Source organism: Camellia sinensis, chromosome 4 (genome assembly GCF_055761805.1).
Source record: "Camellia sinensis isolate YWXY chromosome 4, ASM5576180v1, whole genome shotgun sequence".
Classification (NCBI taxonomy): domain Eukaryota; kingdom Viridiplantae; phylum Streptophyta; class Magnoliopsida; order Ericales; family Theaceae; genus Camellia; species Camellia sinensis.
In genome coordinates this window covers 31,599,466-31,611,443 of record NC_138964.1, presented here as the reverse complement: position 1 = coordinate 31,611,443, position 11,978 = coordinate 31,599,466, and the positions used below count along the sequence as shown (strand labels likewise).

General features: G+C 34.5%; 1 protein-coding gene across 2 annotated transcripts; it reads left to right on the top strand.

Moving 5' to 3' along the window:
- The first annotated feature begins 768 nt into the window (after positions 1–768).
- On the top strand, positions 769–11,606 carry LOC114257271 (WAT1-related protein At4g30420). Of its 2 annotated transcripts, XM_082924565.1 has the most exons (7): positions 773–1,034; positions 2,258–2,326; positions 2,429–2,545; positions 4,894–5,125; positions 9,943–10,101; positions 10,777–10,925; positions 11,226–11,606. In XM_082924565.1, exons 1-7 carry the CDS (start codon positions 856–858, stop codon positions 11,410–11,412), a joined length of 1,092 nt encoding a protein of 363 aa, XP_082780691.1. In that variant the 5' UTR covers positions 773–855; the 3' UTR covers positions 11,413–11,606. The 2 variants fall into 2 exon arrangements, with proteins under 2 accessions (XP_082780692.1, XP_082780691.1); XM_082924566.1 differs by lacking the exon at positions 2,429–2,545 and having other exon boundaries at positions 769–1,034.
- Positions 11,607–11,978: the final 372 nt, after the last annotated feature.

Genomic DNA, 11,978 nt, shown 5'->3' with positions numbered 1-11,978 from the left:
TAACTTAAAAAAGTGCACTTATTTCATCTTTTTATCTTTTTTGGGTCACATCAGTCAACATCTCTTCTCTACTTTTTCTACACATAATACAAAAAAAGTCAAAAAGTGCACTTGTTTAGTCTTCCCAAACTTGGCCTAAGGCTTTGCATATGTTTAATTAATCATGTTCATTGGAAGTCAATGACAGAACTGCTTAGAGCATCTCCAACCCATCCTTCAAAACTTCAAATATGAAGGATCCTTTCTAATTTTGAGCTCCAACCCATCCTTCATTTCTTCTTCCCAAATGAAGGAAGATGGATTGATCCTTCAAATATGAAGGGAGGATGAACAAAATGAAGGAGCCTCTAAAACACTATTCACTCTACATTTTTTATTATATTCAAAATAACTTTTAATATGTAAATTTAATTTTTTATAAAATTGACATCAATAAAAAATATAAAATCATACCTTTAAAATGAGTATAATATTAAATATATTTTACAAAAATTTTCAAATTAAATATTTATTAATGAAAAAAAATTACTTTTTGATTGGAGTTTGAATGAAGAAAATGAAGGTTTGTGGTTGGAGTTTGAATGAATAGTGACCTCTTTTATATTTACTTTTTAAATAAAAAATATTATTTTCATCCTCTTAAAAAGAGGATGTGGTTGGAGATGCTCTTATAGAGAGACACATTCATCACTTTCGTTACAACTCATAGCTTTGTTTGTTTGTCTGTCTGTATCTAACATAAAAACTTAGGCTCTGCAGTGTCGTGTGTGAGTATTGGAAGGTAGCTTATATATATATGAGTGATAGTAATGCTTATATGGTCACATTGGTCACAAAGTTTTTGGCAAGAAAAAAATGGGTGACTTGCATGATTACAAGCCTGCAATGGTTATGTTTGGGCTGCAGGTTGTGTATGCAGGGGTTTCTTTAACAACCAGAGCTGCTCTTTTGCAAGGAATGAGCCCTAGGGTTTTTGTGGCCTATAGGCAAGCCATAGCTACCCTAGTCATTGCTCCAATAGCTTATTTCACAAGGTTGGTTCTCTCTCTCTCTCCCTCTCTCTCTCTCTTTCTCTCTCATGCATCATAAATAGAAAATGTTTCACAGTTTTTATAAAATTTTCAAGATATTGTGTTTGGATCATAAATTTAAATAGAAATTCAAAAATAAAAATAAAAAATAAAAAAATGGAAGAAAGTGAGATTATTATAAATGAAATATAAATTAAATTTTTTCTCCACTTCCCTTACCTTTTTCTAAGTCCCAATTCAAATTCATTATCCAAAGTGTAAGTCTAAAAATACAAAAACAAAACAGAGAAAAAACATGGATGTATGAACAGGATTTTTGAAGATTGGTCAGTGGAGCGAGCACACTCTTTGAAATCTCATCCATCAATATATTTTATGTTTCTAATTTTGTATTTGATTTCTATATTTTTAACAAATTTTTAAATAAAAATATTAGGGCAAATTACAAACACCCCCTCAAGGTTTGATAAAAATACAGATTTCCTCCTGAGGTTTGAGAAATTATAAATTGCACCCTGAAGGTCAAATTTACATAACAAATTAAGGGGGAATATGTATGAAAATAAAAACCTCATGGGATAATTTGTTATGGAAATATAAACCTCAGGGGGCGGGATGTAATTTCTCAAACCTTAGGGAGAAATATGTATTTTTACCAAACCTTGAGGAGGTGTTTGTAATTTGCCCAAAATATTAGAAATGCATGATATTAATAATATGATCTTATATCAAATAATATTGATCGATATATTAATTAATAACCATATCGGAAATTTAAAATACCATTACATAACAAATGATATGATACATAATTATCCACATTTAAAACTCTCATTTCTAAATTATCCACCTTGTGGTGTTGTTTGGCAAGTTAGTTTGTGACTAAAATAGTCACAAAAGATAAAATAGGCTATTTTAGCATCAACAAACAGAACATTACATTTAACCCATAATCATTACACTTTTCTCTCACAAAAAAAAATTAAAAAAATTAAAAAGTCAAAAAATTCTTTCCAAATCAAACTTTTTAACTCAAGCAAAAATAATTAAAAAATCAAAAAATTAAAAAACCAACATATTTCTCAGACAGAGGCTACACTCTTTTAAGAGTGTATAGTATAATATTACTCATGTTTGATATCTGTGCAAAGAGTAGACTTCTTTTTTTAACTGAAAGGGTAGACTTCTTTGATCATGTATATTTGTGCTACTGTTGCAACTTGCAGGAAGAAGAGGAATAGCAAATGTTTGGAATGGAGGAGCTTCTGGTGGATATTTTTCACCACTCTTATTGGGTAAAACTTCCTTCTGAATTTTATGTTAGGTTTTTTTTGTTGTGGATGATAAAGGTTTCTTAATTATTTATTTACGTTGTCATTTTTTTTAAAAAAAAACAGTGTAACAATCTATCAGAATATATTTTCTGAGGGTCTATACCTTGCCACGTCGTCCATGGGAAGTGCATTGGGTAATCTAGTCCCCGCCGTCACCTTCGTAATCGCATCAATCACTGGGTAATTCCACAATAAAACTAACGCTTTAGATATTTATACTGATTTGAGAAGGGATTTGGAAAGAGAAATGGAAAAGGTAGGTGTAATGTGAAAAAAATATACTTACATTTCACATAGTTTCACACACCTTTTCTCTTTCCCTTTCCAAATCTCTCTCCAAATCCCCTAACCAAACACAACATAAATATTTTTTATATATATAAAGACAAATTATAACAGTAATTTTTATATTTTATTTATTGTATTATTTTGTTTTATATATTTTTAATTAGTTTAATTTTAATTTTTAATTTTTAATTTTATGTCATTCTAGTCTAAATTGTTACTATTTATTAAAGAAAATTATCACTAAATTAGTTGAATTTAATTTACTATAAGACAATAGATTTATAGTTTTGCCCTTGAAATATGATACGTGATATTTGTGTGCATATTTGTCATAAAAAAAATGCTAAAAGTTGTAACTAATTTAATTAAATTGAGATAAAATCATAAATTTAAAATCAAAATCGAGCTAATTAAAATTATAGAGATTAAAATAACATAATGATCAAAATATAAGAACTATCATTGTAATTGTCCTATATATAAATATATAAATTTTTTATACTAATTATTTTACCACTAGACACATAAGTGGTGTGACCCACATTATAAATACGTGTGGTATTCATTACTTTGTGTTTAGATGAAAATAAAATAAAATAAAATAAAATAAATTCGGATTTCAATTGGACGATCCAACTCAGCTCACTGTGCGGCTATTTTGAGTCCATTTTGGCAGTTCGAACGGTTGTTCTTGTATGGCTTGTTAAGTACGTTATTCATATCAGAAATTAAGTTGATTGGATATTAGAAAAAAATTAATCAAATGACATTTTTTTAGAAAAATAATTAACAGACAATATAATTTTGAAAATAGTGTGTCATTTTTTATTTTTTTAAACAAATGAGATCCAATTAAGTAACTGTTGAAATATGATCAAATTAATTTTTAGTAGTATGATCTGCTCGAAAATTTTTATAATATAAATAACTTGAATCAAAATGAGTCTCATTGTGAATCCCATTAAATAATTAATTTATGGCAATTGATAATAATGAAAATTGAATTCATTTTCATTTTCACCCTGATTGTGCCAACACCTTCCTCACATGATCAGATTACGCAATAAATGAAGGGAATCAATCATCTTATTCTCTAAATAACAATGATTGAGATTTTTTTTTTTTTTTAAATCTCTACAATTCTCTTTGAATCTCAACCATTGATGTTTGTATTGAATCTCACACATGCATCAATAATTGAGATCCAAAGAGGATTATGGGGGTCCCCAAAAAAAGGGACCCAAGCATTTTTGTTTTCTATATATCTCTTCACACTTCATTTTGTTGGCCCCATCACAATGATAATTTAAATCGTTCATTCTTTAAACATAATTTCATTGAATATCGATAAATAAATGAACAAATCACATTTTGTATTATAAAAGTATGATTGATGTTCAAGCTCATAGTTGCAGTTCATTTTTAAAAATAAAATATAATTTGTTCATGTGTTTAGTAATGTTTGATAAAATTAATTTTTTGCGCAGACAATCTTTGCTACAATATTTAATAAATGAACGATTCAAATCATTATTGTGGGACGAATCCAGAACTTACAATATAAAGTATGAAAATATATGGAGGGTAGTAGTGTGGAAGGAAGCCATTTCTATAAATGAAGGGGAAGCATCATTTCAGTATGGGTCCGTTTGTTTTCCTGCATCACAGTTTGAAATGGACTGTAGATGATGAACAATGACCCCACCCCATGTTTGTTTTGGTTTTAGATCTCTAGATTCGTAATCCCTTTATTGGTTAAACTCATGGAGTGGTCACACAAAAAGTATAAAATTAATGAAGAGTGCGTTTTGTTTACACTGTGGGAACAAATCCCCATGTGGGGTGACCCATTTGTGTGAAATAAATTTGTAAGTTTTTATTCATAAATTTGGTATGTCATTATTATGAGGTGGTTTGGGTACATAGTAAAATGTTTATTTTTTAATTTTTTAATTTTTTTAGTTAAAAAAATCACAACAAATAAGTTTTTTTAATATAAAAAAATTAAAAAATTAACTTTCTTACCAACTTCTCAAAATAGCACTTTATGAATTTGTCTCACACCATTCAAAAAAACGTTGCCTCATGTTTGTAATAGCTTTTTCTTTTTATATTTTGCCGCGTCCAAAACAGTAATAAAGGTCAAAATTCTTGCAACAAAAACATAAAATTTCAATAAATTACTTCGATTGTTCCTATAATTTTTCTTTTTATGTTTTCCTGACGTTTGAACCAATCAGATTGGAAAAGGTAGATATGCGAAGCGTAAGAAGTATGGCGAAGATCATAGGAACAGTCTTGTGTGTAAGTGGAGCTGTGTCCATGGCATTTCTGAGAGGACCAAAGCTACTAAACACACAATTCCTACCATCAAAGTCTCTTTTCGCCTCAGAAGGAGGTGATGATTGGTTGCTGGGTTGTCTATTTCTCTTTGCTGGCTGTTGCTGCTGGTCAGTTTGGCTTATTTTGCAGGTACTCTACTCTCAAAATGCTCTTGAATTTCATATATTTACACTGCTGAATTTCTTATTTTATTTTTTCCGGAGTACCACATGTCCATACTCCTTATCCAATCATCATTCAATATCTCTCTTCATATTCCCCAATCTCCCAACACAATACCCCACCTATCCACATTTTTCACCAGTCACAATACCATGGAATATGTAAGATAAATTGATAGGGAGAGAATAAATTGTATGTATTATGATTGATGTATTGAATGTTATATTGAGTATTCTTACAAGGGGAATGCACTCTCTTTTATAGAGAGAATTTGAGCATTTGATGCCCACTGATAGTGTGATGCATTGTACATTATAAAATATAAAGCTAAAGCTATACACTAACATGATATAAAGCTAAAGCTATACTAACAGACATAATCATACACTAGCATGCTAAAGCTAATCATACACTAACAGCCTCCCTCAAACTCAAGAAGGATAGGTACTAGCCAACTTGAGTTTGGAGAGAGTAACAAAACAGGAAAATAAAAAAAAAAAAAAAATAGGATAGGAGACACTGTATGGTCGTGTTAGATCGTTGTTGAAGACACTGTGGGGTCGTGTCAGACCGTTGGAGAAGATAAGGTCTGGACAGTTTACGAGGTCATGCCGGACCGATGTAGAAGCTGACCGGAATCAATGTCGGGACAGTTTACGGGGTCATGCCGGACCGATGTAGAAGCTGACCGGAATCAATGTCGGGACAGTTTATGGGGTCATGTCGGACCGATGTAAAAGCTGACCGGAATCAATGTCGGGACAGTTTATGGGGTCATGCCGGACCGTTGTAGAAGCTGACCGGAATCAATGTCGGGACAGTTTATGGGGTCATGCCGGACCGATGTAAAAGATTGTGGTGGTGCACCAAGGGGGCGACTTAGGGAGTGCGCCATGAGCGACTTATACATGATACTGTGTATAACCCCCTCCCCCTCAAACTCAAATAGGTGTGAAGATAGAAACCTATTTGAGGTTGAAACAAATGGATTGATAAAGCTGACCGGTGTAGAAGACACTGTGTGAGTGTGTATATAGGCTGCCCAAAAGATATACATGGATATAGATATCGAGCCCTCAAAAGTCGTGCCCTCAAAAGGTGTGCCCAATCTTTCAAAAGGCGTGCCATCAAAAGGCGTGCCCAATCCATAAAAAGGTGTGCCATCAAAAGGCGTACCCAGTTTGTCGTCGAGCGTCGAGCGGCGCATGATGCGCGTGTCTGCCTTGGCTATAAGACGGAGGCTGAGGCTGAGGCGAAGACAAACAACTTGCGAAGAAAAACTTCTGAAAAAAAAAATCTACGTTTGCGGAGAGAGAAACGCTGTAACACTCTGTAACACTCGGTTGCCCAGAAAATGGCCTCGTCTTCCCGTTCAGCTACCCAGAACATGGCCTCTTCTTCCCGTGGTCTGCTCATTCTCTTTCCCGACCTCAACGAGTCCACAAGAGAGATAACCGGTGCGGTTGCCCGTGAACCTCAACCAAGTGCCCCTGAGTTTGCTCCGCTGACCTTTCCTATGCGGTCTGTGGAGCAAAGAATGGCAGCACAAACAAATATTGAGGCCAATCAATATACATTGAAGTCATGCGTGGAGACCATGACTGCGGTCACAAACCTGTCGCACGGGCTTCAGAGTAGGACAAATGAGGTGCAGCAGTTAAACTCCCAGCTGGCTCTGCTCCAACGCATGTATAAGGATGCGCGAGCAGAGATAAGTGTGCTAAAGGCGGAAAACAAGGAGCTGAAGCGGAAGGCCACCGTGATGTTCCGATTTGGAGGTCCGCCATATGCTGCAGTGGAGGAGTATGGGGGAGTGAACGTGCTCGGCGGCGTGGAAAACACGGAGGCAGCACTGTCAAGGACCGCTCAGGACGGAGGCAAGAAGAAGAGAACGGCTGCAGAGTAGAGAAGAAAAATCCCACCTGTGGATGTGGTGGTTTGTTTGTATTTTTGTTTTGTTTTGTTTTTTTTTTTTGGTGTGTTTGTGTTTGGTTTTTGTTTTTGTTTGTGTTTTTTTTTTTTTTTTTTTTTTTGTTGTTTCTGTAAAATTGTGATCGGGGTTGATCCCGTCATGAAAAAAATGATAAGTTTGGAGAATGAAAACCGAGATGGTTGTGAAGGGTTTTTTTTTTTTTTTTTTTTGCAAGGAAGGGAATCAAAATAAAAAAAAAATTGGGGATGGTGATGATGAATATATAATGATGAATAAAAATAATAAAGGAGGGAGTGGGGAACAGGGCGAATTGAGAGCACCAATTAAGCTTTATAATAAAAAATAAAGTTTGGGTGGTGGATGGGTGTGATTAAAGAAATTAGAAGTTAGAATAATGAAAAGAAAGGTTGGGCGGTGTGATTAAAAAAAAAAGAAAAGGAAGGAGGATAGGAGATAGGAAAGTGCATGTTGCAGAAACAAACGATTGCCGTGAGGTTTGGGCTGGGCCTTTGACCAGACAAAGACTGGCTGTTGCTCTTGGGAATCGATGTTCAAAAGCTGCAAAGGTGAACTCGAGTTATGAAAAAGCTTTGCTTCAAGAGGTGGATGATGATGAAGCAGATTCAGCAGCGGTGGCCATGTGCCCAACAGAGTGGGATGGAAGCTTGACCAAGAGAGCTTATAATAATCCATGTGTGTGTGTTGGGGTGAAGTGTATGAAGCTCTATGAGAGATAGAGAGAGAGGTGGATGTCGAGAGTGAGAGAGAGCCGTGGGTCTCCTTGGGTTGATGTCAGGAGAGGGTAAAAGAAATTGAGAGAGAGATGTGAAATTGTGTGTTGCTCTGTGGTCATGCATGGTGACCGAGAGAGAGAGTTGATGAGGGCATGGTTTGATCAGGCCTCCCATGGCTGAAGGGGAGTGAGACTGAAACCGGCGGAGCGGACACCACAGGAGGTATGGCCGGAGATTGACCTCCAACGACGGCGCCTGGAGGCCACGGGCTGTGAGCAAGCAGCGGTACAGTAACCGAGAGAGGAGAGAGGAGAGAGAATGCCCCGTGTCTGTCATTGAAGAAACTGTCATCTCTCATGGAGACGACAACATAGAGGAGAGAGAGAGAATGCCACGTGTCTGCCATTGCTACGCACAGCAACATATGCTCCATTGGCATCTTCCCCTGTATGGGCACAAAGTCTTCGCTAGTAGCTTTCCAGGTCTCCGGCGGTCTTGGAGTGGTGGGATGGTTCTTTACAGCCCTGGCAGACTGGGTTTCGTGATGTTGGAACCATCACCATTTCTGGGTAGAGCCATCTTGATCACCGTCGCTAGTGGCTCGCCGGTGTAGATAGGAATCCGGTGACGACACCGCTGTGAATGGAGGTGGAGAACAGGTAGTTTCCGGTCCTATATTGTTGGTAGCCTTGTTACAGAGTTTGAGATTTTTTGTAGATGGGCGTGTGCCTCATGACCTGCTTCATGTGCGTGATTCAAAGGTCGGTGCTGAGCTAATGTCAGCCGCGTTAAGGTAACAGACCATGTGTATTGTGCTTTAGCTTAAAAGGAATTTCTGATCTTGAAGGTGAAGTTCTGCCATGAAATTTGTTAGAAACTACTGTAGCGCAGCAACAACAAGATCAAGAGCAAGAAGAATAATTTGTGGCAGCGGAGTGAAGGTATGGGTAGAGGTCCGGCGTGCGGCCAAGGCGAGGCTGCCGCCCGCCGGTGAAGCAGAATGATTAGGTTGTTAACTTAGCTCTGATACCATGTAAGATAAATTGATAGAGAGAGAATAAATTGTATGTATTATGATTGATGTATTGAATGTTATATTGAGTATTCTTACAAGGGGAATGCACTCTCTTTTATAGAGAGAATTTGAGCATTTGATGCCCACTGACAGTGTGATGCATTGTACATTATAAAATATAAAGCTAAAGCTATACACTAACATGATATAAAGCTAAAGCTATACTAACAGACATAATCATACACTAGCATGCTAAAGCTAATCATACACTAACAAAATACACATGTTTGTATTTTAGAATTACTAAATAATTACCCGTTGGCTACATGTCAGAAATTTTAATTTTGCCACAACATGACACCGGTAAATGGGGAATTGAAATTCCTGGGGTTGCAAAATGTTTTTGTGACATAAAAGTTTCCCTGGCTAATTTTTTGCGACAGCAAATTCTAGTTTTAGCCACAGCAAAATGTTGATAGGATTATTTTTTTGTCGCAAAAAAATTCTTCGCTTTCTTTGATTTAGAGTTTTCAAAAATTATTTTTATGTTTTGAATTCGTATTTTTTATTTTTTAGGGAATATTTTTAATATTTTAACTAATTTTTTATTTTTTAAATTCACTTAATCTAAATACATATAAAAGTACAAACTTTTTAAAAAAGAAAGTTCACTAAATACAAAAAATATATACATATAAAAATAGTACATTTTTTTAATGCTTTTTTGTATTTATCGATTTTTTTTTTTTATTTTTAAGATTTCTTTACAATTATTTTACTTTTTAAGCAAATTTAGATTAAGTGCATCTAAAAATTTATATTTAAATAAAATGACTAAAATATTTTTAAAAAAATCACTACAAATAACAAAATACGAGAATAAAAAAACTCAAAATTTTAAAAATTTCTTTGAGATTGCAAACACCATCACAAAAGTCGCTACAAATAATTTTTTGCATCTCAAATAATGAGCTTATTGTGGCGACATTACACACCGCCGCAAATACTTTGACATAAAAATGTGTTTTCTTCTCTTTGTTTTTTTCTTAGTCTAGTAGTGATAATTGTGATCATAATAAAAGAATTCAACAATTTCCAACAGGTCCCACTGTCAAGATGCTATCCAGACCACTTATCTTTAACGGCATGGATGTGTTTCATAGCAATGTTACAATCCGCAGCAGTTGCCTTGTTCTTCGACAGAGACCTTCAAGCTTGGAATTTGCAGTCAAATCTTCAACTTTCATGTTGTTTCTTTACAGTAAGTAGTTGTTCTGTCTATATATGAGTTCTTTTCAAATTATCAATTAATTTATCAATTTAAATATCCTATTATACACACAAATAGAAGTTACAAATACTTACTTAGTCTATGTATATGTTTTTTTCCAAATTATAATAAGTAAATAAATAAATAGTGGATGGAGAAGAAGGGGGAAGAGGAAAGACAGTGCGACTCTTAACACTATAGAGTCTGAAAGGGGATAGAGACGTATGAAATCTTCCCCTCACATGTGGAGAGACTATTTTTTTTGTTTCAAGCCCATGACTACTAGACAACATTAAATAGAAGTATCGGTGTGAGTCATTAAAATATCGAGCAATACCTATCGGGAATCAGATGTTGTGGTAGTAAATTTTTTAAGAACATCATTAGCAAAAAAAATATAAATAAATAAAAATAAAATTGTATAATGGTTGAATTGGCGTATTACCTGTGAATCAACTAGAAACTTGTACATACCAGAAACCACTTAATATACGTATTTTTCATTCCCACCAATATACCAAGGTGTATTAGTATCGAAATTCCAATGATTAAAATCACATGCCCAGTTCACAATGAAGCAATCTTATTACTGTGACAGCCTTTTTTAAAAAATTATTCAATAGTTTATTCAATTATTAGACTAACAAATTGAAGTTACAAAAACAGGGAATATCATCAGCAATCTCCTTCTTTGGCCAAGCCTGGTGCATTTCACATAGAGGTCCACTCTTCTCTGCAATGTTCAACCCTCTATCCACAGTTATAGTCACTATCTTTGCTTCTATATTTCTACATGAAGAGATCTATAGTGGAAGGTAATAATACTATCTCAATGTCTTCTATGATTATTTTTGTAGGTTCATTACAACAACACCCATTTAATTATTAAGCAATATTACTTTACACTCATGATCTATGAACTTGTACATATTGAACCTTCTCAACTGTGAAAAACATATAAATACATTCCTCTTAGATGTGGTCTGGAGGGGTAAAAGTGTCATAAATGAGGAAGGACAAAGTGATATTAGCTAATAATTGAGGGGCATTGGTGTAATTAATCTTATTTTTTTCTAACGAAAGTTACAAAATTGATTTTGGTTCTATTAATATAGCTTGGTAGGAGCTGTTGCTGTGGTTATTGGATTGTATACTGTGCTATGGGGCAAAGCCAAAGATCTTGAAGAATTCCACGTGGAAGCAGATCCAAAGCCACAAAATGATCAAACAACCGTGAAAATCATTGTGGATCAAATTAATTTGGAGGAACCACTTTTGTCTGATAAAATCAACAGAAGTTGATGGAAAATCAGATGGATCAATAAAATGTCTACAATTTCACTCAAAGGTGAAATGCGGCAGATCAAGATTTCAGATTTTGTTTTTGTTTTTGTTTCCTTTTATTGTTTTGAGTTAGGAACAAAACAAGATCTCCCTGGCAGAAATTGTACTTTGTTTGGCGCGACCATAATTTTTTATCGCCATGTATTTCTCAAGGTTTTTTTTTTTTTTTTAATTAACTTATTTTTTGACATAATATGATCAAAGTTAATTTGACTCACTACTAAAATCACGGGTTCTTCTGTCAATTGGCCAATTTCAGACATTTGCCACACAAATCAGAGATAAGATTCTGTTTCCAAGCTTTACTGAAATAAAGACAGTTATAATTTTCAGAATTTCAAATTTCAGTTTGTTAATAGAGAGAGGAAACCAAAGATGTAAGGCCATGTTTGTTTGGGCGGACTGGATTAGCATTCTCATGACTAATAGTCCTAAGACTACGAATTCGTTGGATTATGTATCCTATCTTAACTAATAGTCAAGTTTAAAATAATTAATCCGTACTTTAATTGTTTAACCAAACA

What these genes read in the sequence shown, in the direction of transcription:
- LOC114257271 (XM_082924565.1), top strand. Translation starts at nt 856, where the DNA reads ATGGGTGACTTGCATGATTACAAGCCTGCAATGGTTATGTTTGGGCTG. An exon ending in CCAATAGCTTATTTCACAAG is followed by an intron (nt 1,035 to 2,257) that starts GTTGGTTCTCTC and finishes TGCAACTTGCAG; the next exon opens with GAAGAAGAGGAATAGCAAAT. An exon ending in TTTCATGTTGTTTCTTTACA is followed by an intron (nt 10,102 to 10,776) that starts GTAAGTAGTTGT and finishes TTACAAAAACAG; the next exon opens with GGAATATCATCAGCAATCTC.